An 18,683-nucleotide genomic window follows, 5' to 3' on the forward strand; every position below is an offset into this window, starting at 1 on the left:
TTTTGTGGCAGGGCTGAAATGCAGTGGAAATGTTTTTTGGGGATTAAGTTCATTTTCATGGCAAAGAGGGACTTTGCAATTAATTGCAATTCATCTGATCACTCTTCATTACATTCTGGAGTATATGCAAATTGCCATCATCAAAACTGAGGCAGCAGACTTTGTGAAAATTAGTATTTGTGTCATTCTCATAACTTTTGACCACGACTGTAGATTGATGAGGAAAACAACTGAATAAGGCTGTAACGTAACAAAATGTAAAGGTCAAGGGGTCTGAATACTTTCCGAATGCACTGTATATATAAGTAGTGTATCAGTGTGTCTGAAATAGACTGCATTGCAGTCAGACTGCATAATTACTGATCGACATATCACTATGCATCCCAAATAGGCCCAAATACTCACCACCTTATGATCAAGATTAGCAAATCTGTGCCTCAACTGGCTCAAACAGATGCCCGAAAGTACGATGACTAAAGTTAAAAAGGACATAACCAAAACATATTAAATCATACATGGCAGCACACAGACGCCAAATTGAAAAAGGCTTTAATATATCAATTAGAACAATATGTTTTACATAATGATGTCAACAGGGATATGTCTTTGTTCATTCATCCTCAAACATATATTAGAAGATTCTCCATTAATTTCACTCCGAAGAGAATTATCAGGAATACCGATGCAGGAAGGCAACGGAAATATTATAAATTAGCTTTCTAATATATATAGTTCAATTACAGTTTTTTTCAAACATGCTACAAGCACTTGAGTCGTATCCCACTCTTCTACCTCAGCTGTAAAAGGCAGATGGTCCAGAAGGAGCAACAGTGGAGTGAACATTGTAAACAGGGAGAGATGGGAGAATCCCTCTACATAGCAGATCATGGGGTAGATAGAGACTAATCATAATCAAAGTACAATACTTTGTCAAAGTATGTTATAACATGTAACAGGCCTACATGTAGATCCCATTAAAGAAGATACACTACCTCCCAGCCACCCTTGACTTTAGGTACAGAAATAACCAGCAATCCAATTACCTTACTGTGGCATGTTAACCGCTGCAAGGAACATTAGAACTGAAGCAACTTTTCAATGCCATCCTTATTACTGGGTGGCTACTGCTCTCCACATCTACAGCCAGGACAATTTTCAAACCTTTTCTAATATTTCCGAACATCATCATGGTGGAACATTTTGGCAATCCTCCACTCATGATTATCGCTGCTACATATTTCAGATTAATGCATTTGATTACATCATACAGATGAAATCAAGTCTTGGGAACAATACAAACATGCTAATCTATAGGGAGTCTTAAATGAGGGCAATATTCCAATGACTACATTTCAAAGACTTTCTGAGGCAACCCAGTTTCAGTCATATGCAATAGAAATGTCAACATCCCATTCTTCACATTTAAACCCACATAATTTAAGGATTCATACCGATCAAATCAAAACAGTTTGGCAGATGTTCTTTTTAAAGTGCTTTCAGACAAGACGGGACTACTTATAACTATGTATGACATCAAAATGTGAGCCTCTGAGAAATCCACAATGTCAATAAACTGGATAAGTGGCAGTGTTTCTTCCCCATCCCTTCTCAGGGAACTAACTGTCAGAGGTGTACGGATGCATTGTTCTAGTTGTGGCAGGGTGCCCTACTGGTACACCTCTGATAAGCAAAATAAGGAAAACATGCCAGAGAGAAAACAGACATCTCAAACTTTGAGATCAAGGGGCAAACGGTTGTCAGCCCACACATACGGTACAAGCCTACCCATACGCACATTTGAACACATATACACACACTCTTGGGACACGCCGTTTCTGACAACCTATTTCTACAGTTGAAAACAGTTCAGTTTTATCTTGGCTTCCCAAACAAAAATTAAAAAATCTGCTTAAAAGAGATATTCTACAATGTATTCTCAACGGAACATTACATATTAATTTACATTAATTAAAGTAGGTGCAGGACTTAACATGGGACACACAGACGAGGGACAAGGGCTCTTTCTAGTTATACTGGATTCAGCACATGCATTAAGAGACTGTTGAATCCTCCGACATCTCAACGACCAAACAAGGGAAACATGAAAACGGAGGGAAAGAAACACCAGACCAGTTTTGTGAACGGATATAAATGATTGCCATTTGCAATATCAGCTTTTAACCGTTACGGAACCCCAATATCAATGTTACGAGTCAAGTTATGACTTACAATATATATTTATATATATATTATATTTATTCATTGTCATTAACAGTCTGTTAATCGTTACTTTTTTGTCTCAGGCTCATTTCACAGAGAGTGATGTAGAGACAGGTGCCCCTCCCTCTGTTCAGCCAACACAGCATGTGATGTGATGTGATGGGAGCAGAGTTCACGTTGTCCTTTAACTGAGCCAGCCCACCTCCAGATCCTCCTGTCTGTCCGTCTCTCTACCTGTCTGTTTGTCAGAGTCTTGGGAAGGCCAGAGTTTCTCCTCAGAGGTGAGCCAGCACAGAGTCATCCTCCTAGCCAGGGACTTCTTAATCCTCAGAATCCACATTGCCCTACCTGGTTCATTTCAGCAAGTACTCCTGGAAGACACGAGACAACACATCAAGATATCAACTACAGTTATACATACGTCTTCTCTACCTTGAAGTGCAACACAGAACCTGATTAATAGAACCACGTTGTGTTGAAAGTATGAATGAATTAGGTAATAATTCTACATGGGCTGAGACTGGACACTGTTTGAAAGTAACATTACCTGGGTCTCTTTAGCCTCCTGGCTGGAGAGGTCCTCTGTTTTCACCTCCACAGGAGCTGCAGTGTTGGCCATCTGTAGGCTCCGGGTCACCGGCCCAACAGCTCTCTCCCTCGCTCGCAGAGAGAACCGTTCCCCTTCTTTCTTAGGCGGCACCTGAGACTGCTGCTGTGGGGGTGATTTCACCTCTGCTCCCTTCTTGGGTTGCACTTCCTTGCCCATGCGTTGCTTTGTCTGAGCTGCTGGCCGCAGTGCAGAGTCACTGGGAGTCTCGGAAGGCAACGGGGTGGGGGGTAAGGATTGAACTTTGCCTTTTTTACTTTTCTTGCTGAGAGAAACTGTGGCAGCTGGGAAAGAGGCTGGCCTCTTGGTGCACACCTGTGTGGCAGCCGTCTTTCCTTTACCCACCGGTGGTGGGGCCTCAGCCTCCGCAGGGACAGGTCCAGAGTTGCGAGCCCGGGTTTTGCTAAGCGTTTTGGGAACCGGCTCTGGCTGCTGGATCTCAGAGTCTGTGGTTCTCCTTCGAAGGCTCATGTTTTTGTCTACAGCTGGTGTTGCCTCTGCTGCTGCTCCCTTTTTGGCCTTTTTAGAGACAGGCTTCATGGGGCAGCTGCCTGCTATATGTTTACTGAGGCTGGCAGGGTAGGTGAACTCTCGGCTGCAGTGAGGGCATACGTGGACCTCCTGCTCTTGTGGCGTCTCCTCTTTAACCTGGCTAGGGGCCTTGTTAGCAGTAGCAGCAGTCTCATTCCTCTGAGTTACAGCCTTCTGGACCAGCTGGTTCTTCTTCTTACCGAGGGAACTCATCTTGGTTTTGCCAGGAGGTTCTTGGTTGAAGTTGAGCCTCTTGGGTTGGCCCATTCTGCGGAAGGCGTTGTGCCCTGCGTTGGCAGCAGAGGCAGGGGACAGAGCTCCGTTCTGAGGCTTCACTATCTGTCTGAGAGGGATGGGGTTCTTCTTGGGAGTGTACCGCCTCTTATCACTGGCGTTGGCACAGGCTAGTATGTGCTTGTGCAGCTCGGGCATGTTGTCGAAGCTCTTGCCGCACTTGGTGCAGCGGATGGCAGTGCTGAATGTCTGGGGGATGTTGTGTGTAGTGAAGTTGGTGGCCGAGGCCACCGAGCCTGCAGCCGTGCGGTTGTGGTAGGGGAATGGGGGTGGCTTGAAACTGGGGTAGTGTTGATTAATGCCCAGACGTACATCTGGGCCTTTAGGCTTGCCTCCCTCAGAGGCCATGATCTTTATAGTAGTGTACAGCTCTTCAGTTGGGTCCTCCAGTCCATCCTCTTCATGCTTCCCATTAGTATCAGGCTGCTCCTCTTTCTTCACATCGGAGACCCCCTGGGAGGAGGCAACTTCAGCAGAGGACTCGGGCCCTATGGCTGTGGTTGAGGACGGGTTACTCTCCTCTTTGGCCCTGGCTGGGTCTGTGTAGTTCTGTGGCCTCGGCTTGCCGCTCTCCACCGCTGTGTGTGTGCACGGCTGGCTGGGATGCAGGTCCTTCTGGTGCTGCTGGAGGTTGCAGAGGAAGGCAAACTCCTTAGAGCAGACGGAGCAGACAAAGATGCGTCCCACGCCGTGGAGGGCCGTGCGGTGCTCCAGCAGAGCCGGGGCGTTCCCGAACAGCTGCACACAGAACTCACACTTGTAGGGCCACTCAGCGGCGTGCTCTAGGATGTGCCGACTGAGCTCTTTGATGGAACGGAAGGGGTCCTCACACACATTACACACAAATTTCTTACTGAAGGGCTCTGGCTCCGATCCCTCTTCCTCCTCTTCCGACAACGACGAGTCAGCAGCAGCAGACAGAGGTGAAGACCCTGTGCCACTAGGAGAAAGGACTAAGTCAGCCAGCTGATCATTGTGCTGGGGCTCCCCTTTAATCACAGTGCTAGAGAGTGATGGTGGGGAGACCACTGGTGGAGCTGGGATATCTGATATGGCAGCAGGCGAGGTCGACGAGGCAGAGAGGAGGGATTCTGTTACGGATGATAAAACAGGGAGTTCAGAGCATTGGGATTTCTCCTGTCCCTCAGTAATAATCGGTTCCAGGTCTTGATTAATTTGGACATCCACCGAACTTTGGTTCCCAATCCTTGCAGGTTTCGATTGTGTTGAGGACTGACTCAGAGCGACAGCATCAGATACAGAGGAGGGCTCTGTAGAGGGGCTTGATATAGCTTCCCTGGTAAGGGGATCTGTATTGTGGGTGGAGTCTATTGGCTTAGTGATATGTTCCTCATCTCTATAACTGTTACTTACTGCAGCTAACATTGTCTCTGCTGTGGTAGAGTTCGATATGCAAACTGGCTCATCCTCACCATGGTCGATGGATCTGGGGGACATTTTGGGGGAGAGGACAGGGAGAGAGCTGAGCGTAGGGCAGTCTGGTGAGGGCATGGTGGGTAGGACAGGGGGAGGTGGCGTTGGAGAGGTCAGACTGGAGCCGCAAGGGGAGGAGGGATTCATAGTGACAGGCGTTAGAGAGGGAGGAGAGGGATGGGCTGATTCAGAGGGCAGATTGGAAGAGGGACTGTGAGAAGCGGTGCCTGTACCACTGCCTGAAGTATACTGAGAATCTGGGCTTCCCAAGGGAGAAGAGCCCTCCTCTTCTGCTGGGTTTAAGCCAGCATACTCATTCATCAACACTTTCTCTAGCATGCTGGTGTTGGGCTTCTTCTTCTTGGTGGGGGGCTGTGCCGGAGATGGACTTCCCTTAGACTCTGGCTCCGCTGTACTCTTCCGACTCATGCTTAAATCCAGCACTGCCTCCCCGGGCGTCTTGCTGAAGCTGTCACTCCTCTTGCTGATGCCGCTGGACAGGTCCAAGGGATGCTGATTACACGAGTTCCCTCCGGTCCGAGAGGCAGGCCAGCTGCACCCATCCTTCCCGCTGGGACTCACAGTGTCCCTCTCCTCCTTGCTGGACAGACTCCAGGCAGGGGACATGCCCAGGCTCTCCAGATTTGGCACTTTGAGGGTGTACGACGAGACCCCCGCCTCGCTCTTACAGCCGTCTGCTTTCAGCGCAGGGCTGCACTGTGGAGATGAGGAGGGGGAAGCTGTTCTTCTCTTAAACCTGCCTGAGGCTGCAGGCAGCGATGTAACGGAGAGAGGGGGAGCTAATCTGTGCCTCTCTGCTATCAGGGTGATGGTGGGTTTCTGATTGTCTGTCTGGGTCTGGAGGAGCTGTTTGAGCTTAGGAGACAGATAAACCGTTTTCTCCTTTTGAAATGCTAATGAGTCTGAGGACTGAGGGAAGACACTTCCCACCAACAAGGCGGATGAGGAAGACGAGGAGGCGGAAGAGGACCCAGTTTCAGACTCCATTTTAAGACTGGGCATGAGCGGGGGTGTCGACGTTCTCCTTTTCGTCATGGGCTGGCTGAGATTCGAGACCTGCTTCACAGCACATGTCCTGGTGTCCACTTTGAGAGCCTGACTGATCTGATTGGGGCTGATCATCACTGCATCGAGACCAAACAGTGCTGCAGAACTGGAGTCCACTTCGATCACCTCACAGCCGCTGACTGAACTAGTGGACAGGATCTTGCCGTCGATGTACAGGCTGAGATTCTCTGAGATGTTATTGGATATGTCGACCATGTACTCCTCTCGGTCCCCCTCATCCTCAGTGTCTGCACTGGGCACATAGACGAGGGGTGGGCTGGCGCTAGGGGACTGTTCAGGCAGATGATGCTGCTGGGATGGGCTTTCCTGCAGCAGCATGCCTTTCCTGCGGACACCCTTGGGCAATAAGTGGCGCTCGTGGATTCTGCGCTGGTGTCTGCGCATGTTGGTATGAGTGCCGAAAGCCTTATTACAGTACTTGCAAGGATGAAGCTCCTTTGTCTCACCATTCTCATCCACGATAAAGGGCCGGTCACTCTCAGCCGCAGGGTCCTTCCTCACAACCTCAAGGCTCTGCATAGGTCCTCCAGGGACAGGGGAGCCCCTGACCACATAGTGGCCACCAGCCTGCCCCAGAGGAGTGAGTAAAGTAGCAGTCCCAGCTAGTGAGCCAGGCCTTTGGCCTTTGTTCTTTGGCCCGTTCTCATGCCTCCGCTCGTGGCGCCGACGCCCCACCTGCGAGCCGAAGGACTTGCCACAGTAGCGGCATTTGAATGTGTGTGTTTGCTGGTTTGCAGTGGCATGGATGTGTGTGTGGCGCTCTAGGCCCTGTTTGGTGGAGAAATGGCGCTCGCAATGCTGGCAGGGATGGGACTCCTCTCCGTGGGGGTCACCTTCCAGGTCAGGGTCGGGGTCAGGGTCTGCCTCTGGTTCAGGCCTTGATAGGGATGAGGCAGTCTCAGTGTCATGCTGAAGGCTCCCAGGCCCCTCCTCAACTGGGCTGCTATGGCTTAGTGGCAGATCAGGCTGCTCAATCTTCTCCTCCGGCTCAGCTTCAGTAGCAGACTGAGCACGCTGTAGTGTCAGCGACGGCGGCTGCTGCAGATCCCCTAGGTCTTCCTCTTCATCATTTGGACCTACAACAGCAGAACGACAGAGTTACAGTTACATCAATTAATTTAAATGTAACAACAACAAAAAAATTGAAATACATGAATAACAGGACTTAACTAGCTTATACCTAGGGCTGCTGCGGGCATACGCATATTAGAGTTTATGCATATGAGCCCAAGCCTGAAAAAAACCCTGAATTAAAATGATGATTGTGTCATTATACAATACATAGCCTACAGCATATTACGCATGGCTGAAAAACATAAAACTGATTTAAGATGTCTTTGGTACATAATTGGTCTAACCTATACTCCAAAATTAAACAAATATAGCACTGGGTAGCTGCAGGAACAGGGTTGGAGAGCCCATGGCATACAGTGGGGAGAACAAGTATTTGATACACTGCCGATTTTGCAGGCTTTCCTACTTACAAAGCATGTAGAGGTGTGTAATTTTTATCATAGGTACACGTCAACTGTGAGAGACGGAATCTAAAACAAAAATCCATAAAATCACATTGTATGATTTTTAAGTAATTAATTTGCGTTTTATTGCATGACATAAGTATTTGATATATCAGAAAAGCAGAACTTAATATTTGGTACAGAAACCTTTGTTTGCAATTACAGAGATCATACGTTTCCTGTAGGTCTTGACCAGGTTTGCACACACTGCAGCAGGGATTTTGGCCCACTCCTCCATACAGACCCTTCAGGTTTCGGGGCTGTCGCTGGGCAATACAGACTTTCAGCTCCCTCCAAAGATTTTCTATTGGGTTCAGGTCTGGAGACTGGCTAGGCCACTCCAGGACCTTGGGATGCTTCTTACGGAGCCACTCCTTAGTTGCCCTGGCTGTGTGTTTTGGGTCGTTGTCATGCTGGAAGACCCAGCTCGACCCATCTTCAATGCTCTTACTGAGGGAAGGAGGTTGTTGGCCAAGATCTCGCGATACATGGCCCCATCCATCCTCCCCTCAATACGGTGCAGTCGTCCTGTCCCCTTTGCGAAAAGCATCCCGTGTTCTTGGGGTTGTACTCATCCTTCTTCTTCCTCCAAACACGGCGAGTGGAGTTTAGACCAAAAAGCTATATTTTTGTCTCATCAGACCACATGACCTTCTCCCATTCCTCCTCTGGATCATCCAGATGGTCATTGGCAAACTTCAGACGGGCCTGGACATGTGCTGGCTTGAGCAGGGGGACCTTGCGTGCGCTGCAGGATTATAATCCATGACGGCGTAGTGTGTTACTAATGGTTTTCTTTGAGACTGTGGTCCCAGCTCTCTTCAGGTCATTGACCAGGTCTTGCTGTGTAGTTCTGGGCTGATCCCTCACCTACCTCATGATCATTGATGCCCCATGAGGTGAGATCTTGCATGGAGCCCCAGACCGAGGGTGATTGACCATCATCTTGAACTTCTTCCATTTTCTAATAATTGCGCCAACAGTTGTTGCCTTCTCACCAAGCTGCTTGCCTATTGTCCTGTAGCCCATCCCAGCCTCGTGCAGGTCTACAATTTTATCCCTGATGTCCTTACACAGCTCTCTGGTCTTGGCCATTGTGGAGAGGTTGGAGTCTGTTTGATTGAGTGTGTGGACAGGTGTCTTTTATACAGGTAACGAGTTCAAACAGGTGCAGTTAATACAGGTAATGAGTGGAGAACAGGAGGGCTTCTTAAAGAAAAACTAACAGGTCTGTGAGAGCCGGAATTCTTACTGGTTGGTAGGTGATCAAATACTTATGTTATGCAATAAAATGCAAATTAATTACTTAAAAATCATACAATGTGATTTTCTGGATTTTTGTTTTAGATTCAGTCTCTCACATTTGAAGTGTACATATGATAAAAAATTATAGACCTCTACATGCTTTGTAAGTAGGAAAACCTGCAAAATCGGCAGTGTATCAAATACTTGTTCTCCCCACTGTCCATAGTTTGGGCGGAATATCACCTGTTGCGTAGGGAGAGCATGCTCCTCAAACAGTGGTTGTGGCGAGTGAAATAAGTGTTCTTATATTTATTTCTCAGCTGCTCATTCTAAGCACATGCTCCGCTATAAAACTGAAGGAGCCTTCCGGGCATCATTGAAAAAACTGACCACCGGGAAAGCGTGAGGCCACCATTCACTGTTCCAGTGCATAGGGAAAAACTCCCTAGAAAGGCAGGAACCTAGGAAGAAACCTAGAGAGGAACCAGGCTCTGAGGGGTGGCCAGTCCTCTTCTGGCTGTGCCGGGTGGAGATTATAAGAGTACAGTTGAAGTCGGAAGTTTACATACACCTTAGCCAAATACATTTAAACTCAGTTTTTCACAATTCATGACATTTTATCCTAGTAAAAATGCCCTGTCTTAGGTCAGTTAGGATCACCACTTTATTTTAAGAATGTGAAATGTCAGAAAATAATATTTATTTCAGCTTTTACTTATTTCTTCACATTCCCAGTTGGTCAGAAGTTTACATACACTCAATTAGTATTTGGTAGTATTGCCTTTAAATTGTTTAACTTGGGTCAAACGTTTCAGGTAGCCTTCCACAAGCTTCCCACAATAAGTTGGGTGAATTTTGTCCCGTTCCTCCTGACAGAGCTGGTGTAACTGAGTCAGGTTTGTAAGCCTCCTTGCTCGCACACGCTTTTTCAGTTCTGCCCACACATTTTCTATAGGATTGAGGTCAGGGCTTTGTGATGGCCACTCCAATACCTTGACTTTGTTGTCCTTAAGCCATTTTGCCACAACTTTGGAAGTATGCTTGGGGTCATTGTCCATTTGGAAGACCCATTTGCGACCAAGCTTTAACTTCCTGACTGATGTCTTGAGATGTTGCTTCAATATATCCACATCATTTTCCTTCCTCATGACGCCATATATTTTGTGAAGTGCACCAGTCCCTCCTGCAGCAAAACACCCCCACAGCATGATGCTGCCACCCCCGTGCTTCACGGTTGGGATGGTGTTCTTCGGCTTGCAAGCACCCCCCCTTTCCTCCAAACATAACGATGGTCATTATGGCCAAACAGTTCTATTTTTGTTTCAGTTCTATTTTTGTTTCATCAGACCATCCTACATTTCTCCAAAAAGTACAATCATTGTCCCCATGTGCAGTTGCAAACGTAAGTTTGGCTTTTTTATGGCGGTTTTGGAGCAGTGGCTACTTCCTTGCTGAGCGGCCTTTCAGGTACAGTGGGGAAAAAAAGCATTTAGTCAGCCACCAATTGTGCAAGTTCTCCCACTTAAAAAGATGAGAGAGGCCTGTAATTTTCATCATAGGTACACGTCAACTATGACAGACAAATTGAGGAAAAAAAATCCTGAAAATCACATTGTAGGATTTGTAATGAATTTATTTGCAAATTATGGTGGAAAATAAGTATTTGGTCAATAACAAAAGTCTCTCAATACTTTGTTATATACCCTTTGTTGGCAATGACACAGGTCAAACTCTTGTCTTCACAAGGTTTTCACACACTGTTGCTGGTATTTTGGCCCATTCCTCCATGCAGATCTCCTCTAGAGCAGTGATGTTTTGGGGCTGTCGCTGGGCAACACGGACTTTCAACTCCCTCCAAAGATTTTTTATGGGGTTGAGATCTGGAGACTGGCTAGGCCACTCCAGGACCTTGAAATGCTTCTTTACGAAGCCACTCCTTCGTTGCCCGGGCGGTGTGTTTGGGATCATTGTCATGCTGAAAGACCCAGCCACGTTTCATCTTCAATGCCCTTGCTGATGGAAGGAGGTTTTCACTCAAAATCTCACGATACATGGCCCCATTCATTCTTTCCTTTACACGGATCAGTCGTCCTGGTCCCTTTGCAGAAAAACAGCCCCAAAGCATGATGTTTCCACCCCCATGCTTCACAGTAGGTATGGTGTTCTTTGGATGCAACTCAGCATTCTTTGTCCTCCAAACACGACGAGTTGAGTTTTTACCAAAAAGTTATATTTTGGTTTCATCTGACCATATGACATTCTCCCAATCCTCTTCTGGATCATCCAAATGCTCTCTAGCAAACTTCAGACGGGCCTGGACATGTACTGGCTTAAGCAGGGGGACACGTCTGGCACTGCAGGATTTGAGTCCCTGGCGGCATAGTGTGTTACTGATGGTAGGCTTTGTTACTTTGGTCCCAGCTCTCTGCAGGTCATTCACTAGGGTCCCCCCGTGTGGTTCTGGGATTTTTGCTCACCGTTCTTGTGATCATTTTGACCCCACGGGGTGAGATCTTGCGTGGAGCCCCAGATCGAGGGAGATTATCAGTGGTCTTGTATGTCTTCCATTTCGTAATAATTGCTCCCACAGTTGATTTCTTCAAACCAAGCTGCTTACCTATTGCAGATTCAGTCTTCCCAGCCTGGTGCAGGTCTACAATTTTGTTTCTGGTGTCCTTTGACAGCTCTTTGGTCTTGGCCATAGTGGAGTTTGGAGTGTGACTGTTTGAGGTTGTGGACAGGTGTCTTTTATACTGATAACAAGTTCAAACAGGTGCCATTAATACAGGTAACGAGTGGAGGACAGAGGAGCCTCTTAAAGAAGAAGTTACAGGTCTGTGAGAGCCAGAAATCTTGCTTGTTTGTAGGTGACCAAATACTTATTTTCCACCATAATTTGCAAATAAATTCATAAAAAATCCTACAATGTGATTTTCTGGATTTTTTTTCCTCAATTTGTCTGTCATAGTTGACGTGTACCTATGATGAAAATTACAGGCCTCTCTCATCTTTTTAAGTGGGAGAACTTGCACAATTGGTGGCTGACTATATACTTTTTTGCCCCACTGTATATATAGGACTCATTTTACTGTGGATATAGATACTTTGGTACTTGTTTCCTCCCGCACCAAAGTACATTCATTTCTAGGAGACAGAACGCATCTCCTTCCTGGGCGGTATGACAACTGCGTGGTCCCATGGTGTTTATACTTGCATACTATTGTTTGTACAGATGAACGTGGTACCTTCAGGCGTTTGGAAATTGCTCCCAAGGATGAACCAGACTTGTGGAGGTCTACAATTTTTCTTCTGAGGTCTGATTTCTTTTGATTTTCCCACGATGTCAAACAAAGAGGCACTGAGTTTGAAGGTAGGCCTTGAAATACATCCACAGGTACATCTCCAATTGACTCAAATGATGTCAATTAGTCTATCAGAAGCTTCTAAAGCCATGACGTAATTTTCTGGAATTTTCCAAGCTGTTTAAAGGCACAGTCAACTTAGTGTATGTAAACGTCTGACCCACTGGAATTGTGATACAGTGAATTATAAGTGAAATAATCTGTCTGTAAACAATTGTTGGAAAAATAACTTGTGTCATGCACAAAGTAGATATCCTAACCGACTTGTCAAAACTATAGTTTGTTAACAAGACATTTGTGGAGTGGTTAAAAAACGAGTTTTAATGACTCCAACCTAAGTGTATGTAAACTTCCGACTTCAACTGTACATATGACATGTAATTTTTCTCCTGCCCCTGCCCATTTGATAATGGACCATTCTAAATAGAAACACATTTGCCATATTAGTAAAGACAAGATTACATTGAGAATAGTCTGATGGGCGAAAATATGATCACTTGATGAGAGAACAGCTATGCAGCCTGATGCAAGGAACAGAGCAAACCTTTTTAGCGAATTTCTCAAATCATCAATAGCCTATAGTAGCATCATGCAGCCCATATATGTTTTGATTTATAATGCATTCTAAGGTTTGTATCATTCACAACTAAAGTTGCCAAGTAACTCTAAACCTAGCATATAGGAACTTTTTTAAATGATCACTTTTTACGCTCAACATAGCCACTTCATATGCACACCTGCTTCATTTTATTCAGGTAAGTTCAATTATATTCTTCTTACTATAAAATCATATAATATAAAATAATGTCATGGGACTTACAAGCATATCTTGTCAGCTAAATGAACAAGCCTACGGCATGGAGCATAGCCAGATAACAGTTGGCCAACTCATTTCTGTTCTTATAAAATACATTTTCCTCATATCATAATGTTTCTTTAGTCCTGACTAAAATAAATAATGGATTTATTGTGATGGTGTATATTACATTGATTTATTCAACTTGTTAAATGTAGATGTTCCAAAGGCGCGCATCAGCTGCTTGAACACGTGGAGGCCTGGATATGCTTAACTTGTTTATGTTAATTAACGGTAAATTACCGTAAGACCGGCAGTCTTTTGCATGACAATAATTGGCTGACAAAATGTCATAACCACCATAGCCCTACTTACACCTGAACTGACTCCCCAAATTACACAAATATCCATAATAATGGGACAACTACTAACCTTCCTCTGTGTCCCACATCTCTCTGACAATAGGTTTGGTTACGCCTGTTTGCTTGGGCCCACGGAATGCACCCAAACCAGCCTGTCTGGCTCTCTCCAACAGCTTTCTTCTGGCTATGGGGGAAAGCACACACCAACCAACAAACATTAGCTAAACTCAAATAAACCATTTCACACCAAAGCAATACTGGTAAGATGTGAAATTTAGTTCTTTCAAATGTTGACATTGGACTACTTCTATGTAAGTAAATCCACTATTAGAAAGGATATTTTCAGATGAGTGAACATCTAGCGGGGGAAGTGTACTAATTCACTTTCACACCTCAACTCACAACTGTGCTGCGTATTGGTTGGCACTTAAAACTACATGGAATTACAAACTCATAACATTAAAAATGTGGCTAACAGAAAGCAAAGCAAGATATGACTGCTGAACAGGATCTGAAAAATGTAGGTCATACCACGTGTGCTTATGTAAAATTTTCTTTGAATATTAACAATGTTTTTTTTTACAACCAGCCGCAGGTTAAAAGGTCAGTTAAGCATCCAATACAATACATTAAATTACTTTTAACAGCCTTGATGCCCTCATTCTGAATATTTCAAGAATAAATACATAATGAAAACAAAAATGTTTAGAGAATTATGGAATGGCTCATCATTGCGGTATTTATGCCCATAGGCAGGAGACCATTTTGAGTTTTAATCTCAGCCTGCCTGGGCTAGCACCCAGTCATCACTGGAGTTGCTGTGACAAGAAGGTAATCTGGCCTGGTCTACAAAGCCCGATTCATGCCACAGAAACACATGCTACAGCTCAGTCATCTGACCAGCATGGTCAAATACATTCTGTAAAATACAGATATGCTAATATAATGTATCATAGAGGGATTGCAGATGAATGACAAGCAGACTCAATCTCAATATTACAGAATTCAGAATGTTGAGACTTCTAACAACTCACTGAGTCAATAAATCATACTGCAAATTCAAAAAAGACAAGGGTTGCATGCATAGGCCTACACCACAAACTTAAAAATCATATAGACCTACAGTAGCTACTGTGGATATACCACCAACAGTTACACTTTCCTTCATATTGAAAGATAAACACTAGGCCAATTACATGGAGAAATAATTCTCAAATTCTATGTATTTCATTCTAGCAGCTAGCCTAAATCAAAAGATAATTATGAAAAATGCAACTCAATCTGAAGGTTTAGTATTGTTGAGAAAGGAAGGGTGGGACTTCAGAGCTTGTGCAACTGCATTCATCCAGGGCCTGGTCTGCACTACCTCAACTTTGCATTGGTTTTAGCTGACTAGCTAGTACAGCTAGCTACCCTCCACAGGCCAAATGAAAATAGAGCTCACACTTACCTAGGGAAATGAACAAAATAGCTAAACGTTCAGCTAAGTAGTCTTGGTTACATCGAAAAAACTAAAACAAAGGGTGTTTATTTTCAGGGCAGGCATATATTCCTAGCGATGGCACCAACAGAATTGATAATTTATCCAGCTAGGTAGCTAGCAGTGGGTAGCTGACTAGATGTAACTAACGTTAAGGGTTTACAACACATCTATGACACATACCTTAAGTTATCAACCATAGCTACTTTTTCCCTTTATCACAACGGCACCTGTTTTGATCAGTTAGCCATTTGCTGAACACAAAGCCAGCGCTTGCCATCTTCCCTGCACGGGTTGTGTGGCACGTCCGGGCTTGACCTAGCCTGCTAGCTACCTGAACTGGATTGACAGCTCCGATCGAAACAAACAGATCAGACTATGAAATCCATAACCTGCAAGCATTGTAACAGAACTAACTAGCTGGATAACTTTTAAAATGTAGGTAAGTAGCTAATGTAATCAACGGATCAGATAACGTGGCTCGCAACTGAGTAGTAAATCTGGAAAGGTCGCGTCATATAAAACGACATGACGAGCCAGCCATTGCACTGAGTTAGCTAGCTAACTTATTTAGCTGACTAGCTAATGTTGACAGTGGCGTACTGTCTGTGTTGTTGCATAATAGCTACCAATTTAGCTGCAATCACACTATTTTATACGAAGTAACAGTAACATAAAAGTAGCGAACTTTTTGAGATTGAAAGTTTGGAAGGAAAAATGACTGCACCAACACCTCGCTACAGTTAGCTAAGCTAGCTAGTTAGCATGCTATTAAGAATTAAACTTTGAATGGGCGTAAATACAATTTTCTTCGACTGCTGCTAACCACTGCGAACTATCGTGTCGAATAGTTTGGTAAATAATGTCCAGCAAAATCTAAGACAGGATTTTTGTATTTTAGGGGTGTACGCCTTACCTCGCTTTGCCCTGGGTGAATTTTTCTTGCTCAGACTGCTGCCTCTTTCTTCCTCTAATGCAGCTGTTATCTCAGGGTTGTCTTCCCCATTGTACCACACTAGCAGCTCATCCCCTGGCCCAATTGGCTGTTACAAGGAAAGATGAGAGTGGGAACCAATCAGTGACAAGTTTGCTGAAAGACAGGACGAAATATTTTGGCCCCTGTTGTGTCTGTCAAGTCAGAGTCCAACAACAGGAATGTTAGGTCTTGACATTTTGGTAGCTAAGGTAGTTGGGTGGCAAACTGTACTTTAAAATGTAATTCCTTTTATGTTAATTATTTATTAGCCTACCCAGGTATACCAGAGACAACATAAAAATGTAAAATGTTCATGAATTATAGAAAGAGCCACTTAAAATGGTAAAGACCAAAAGGTTGTAATTCTCTCATTTGGCTTTAAAGCTGCAATCAGCAGATGAAACACTAACAAAGCTTTTCCCCGTCCCCGCCCCTGTTTTCAGTAAAAAGCTGAGGGTTGGGGCTGGACAAATGTAACCACTCTCAAATTCATAGACAGAGCTATGGATGCAAGGACTAACCATCCATGACATCAAATGATAGTTTTAACCATGTTTTGAGGCTATATAGTATTTGGATCACAACAAGCTTATATTTTCGGTTCTGATGGGTTACAACAGCTAAACTAAAAGCTCATGAGGCATTTAGAAGTTATATTCTTCAAGAATCAATGGGTACATATTATTAATTTATTAGTCAAAAAATGGATGTAGCAACTGCTGATTGCCCCTTTAATAAGAATAACCCCCCCAAACAAACTTGATCTAAATAGCCAATACGCTATACTCACATTAGAGCTGGGACGATAAACCGTAAATGATCGACACTGACCATACAGATCACTCATCGCAGGCATTTTGCTGATATCGTTCATTACAATACGTAGCCTATACTAGAGAAATGTTAAGTTTGAAATGTAATAATTTTGCTTATTTGGGTGATAGTTAATGGGACAATTGATGGCTACAACCATCAAACTAGTAGTAGTAGTTTAAAGGATAATTTTCTTAAACTATGGTGCACATTAATGTCTATTTATTGTTATCGCATCAATTCAAGCAATTTACCGAGATAGGGATTTTTGTCCATATTGCCCCGCTCTAATTCACATGCCTAAATAGCAAACCATCCCATCACTCTGCTTTAGTGATCAACTGAATAAGAATAACATTTTACCAGTGAGACTAAATGTCTAACTTACCTGTAACACTTTGTAGTAAATGGCTCGGTTTATCTCCATGGGGAAAAGGTTCTGTTCTTGAGTGGAGTTTGCCCAGTTTACATACCGTAGCCAGTTCCCCTTCATGGGGTCTGTGGCATCCACACACATCCAGCCCCTGGCGGGAAAATACACCTACAGAGGACAGTTTGGTTATCTAGCCGATAATCTTAAAAATGTATGTATGAAAATGGACAACAGTGTATATATATAATAGGGAGGGTGTGCTGTGCCTGTAATGTGTACAACCTAAATGTGTGTTAAGGTAGATCTGAGGCTATCACTCTATCCTCTGCTGCTCACCTCCCACATGTAAACATTGCTGGACACCTGGGACCTCTTTTTCTTCTCTCCTACAAACGGGCCGAACCTCTTGCCTTTAGGGATGAACCAAGAGGCCCAGACACCTGGGGAAAAGAGTGGAATGAAATTCCAAAATTCACCATGCAATATAGAGAAGCTTTCGGCTTCAAAACATTTGTTAAGGTGTGCCGATTCTGTGAGGCAAGCCAGGACAGGCTGGAGATGCTTATTTTTCTTGAGTTGAAAGCCTTCATAATGTACTCTGCTTCCACTGCCAGATCTAGTTCATCCTCTCCCTTGTGATCACTTGTCGTTACTGTATGGTCATCAGTACCAGGAGCTCCACCAGCCCCTAGGGCCCTGTGTTTAGGTTGATCATTTAACATGACCTGGATTTTAACCTTTATTTAAAGCTTTTTCATCAAACTTTCCCCTTTTTCTTTTTATGTCAGATGGTTTAGCACCATCCTCAGACAACTGCTTTCATTTTTGGTGTAATTATCATTTCTGGAAAAAGGTTCAAATAAAGGTTAAAATCCAGGTCATGTGACATTATCAACCAAAACACAGGGCCCTAGACCACACCAGTGAACACCACAGAGTCAGAAACCACACAGCCACTCACTGCTTATCGTAAGATGTACTGCTGCTAGTTGAATTTTACAACTAACAAATGATCATTGATCACTTATCTATAAAACTGAAAGTTAGAACAAACCCAAAATGTGAAGTTAGAACAAACCCAAAGCAGCTAATTTTCAACTCACCAATGCGACTTTGATCAACAGCAGAGGGGCTTAGTCTCATGCTGTCGGGCAAGCTCTTCCACACATGGTGCGGAATGTCAGCAAGTGTTTCCTTTGTCCCTCCAGGAACAACCATGGTCACCTAGAATATAACACATCCTCATGTCTCAAACAGACCAACACTCTGACCAAAACATCTTTTAAACTCTCACACCGGGAACACTAAAACTCATGTACAGAATGGGCATAAATGTATTGCCTTCTTTTGCCTGCTCAGGTAAGACTCCACAATGGACTCTGGGTCTGGCACTTTCGGCAGGCTGTGCTCACATGGGATCTAAAGGGGAGGCAGCACAGGAGACATGGTAGGATAATAGCATTGAGGCAGACTGCCAATGCCACATGCCGGCAGAATCACTGTACTGATTATCAAGGGGTAGCTATCATTACTACTCAACTATAATTATGTGTGCATGACACTAAAATGTAAAGATTAACTGCC

At 44.4% G+C, this 18,683-nt stretch overlaps 1 protein-coding gene across 1 annotated transcript; it reads right to left on the reverse strand.

The window, feature by feature from the left end:
• Positions 1-532: 532 nt before the first annotated feature.
• Positions 533-18,317, reverse strand: prdm2b (PR domain containing 2, with ZNF domain b). The gene is made up of 7 exons (XM_045224013.1): positions 18,203-18,317; positions 17,436-17,539; positions 17,115-17,267; positions 15,854-15,980; positions 13,528-13,641; positions 2,768-7,251; positions 533-2,591 (listed from the first exon to the last, which is right to left on the reverse strand). The coding sequence occupies exons 1-7, from the start codon at positions 18,315-18,317 to the stop codon at positions 2,574-2,576; spliced, it is 5,115 nt and encodes a 1,704-aa protein (XP_045079948.1). The 3' UTR covers positions 533-2,573.
• Positions 18,318-18,683: the final 366 nt, after the last annotated feature.

This window comes from Coregonus clupeaformis, chromosome 12, assembly GCF_020615455.1.
Source record: "Coregonus clupeaformis isolate EN_2021a chromosome 12, ASM2061545v1, whole genome shotgun sequence".
NCBI classification, from domain to species: Eukaryota; Metazoa; Chordata; class Actinopteri; order Salmoniformes; family Salmonidae; genus Coregonus; species Coregonus clupeaformis.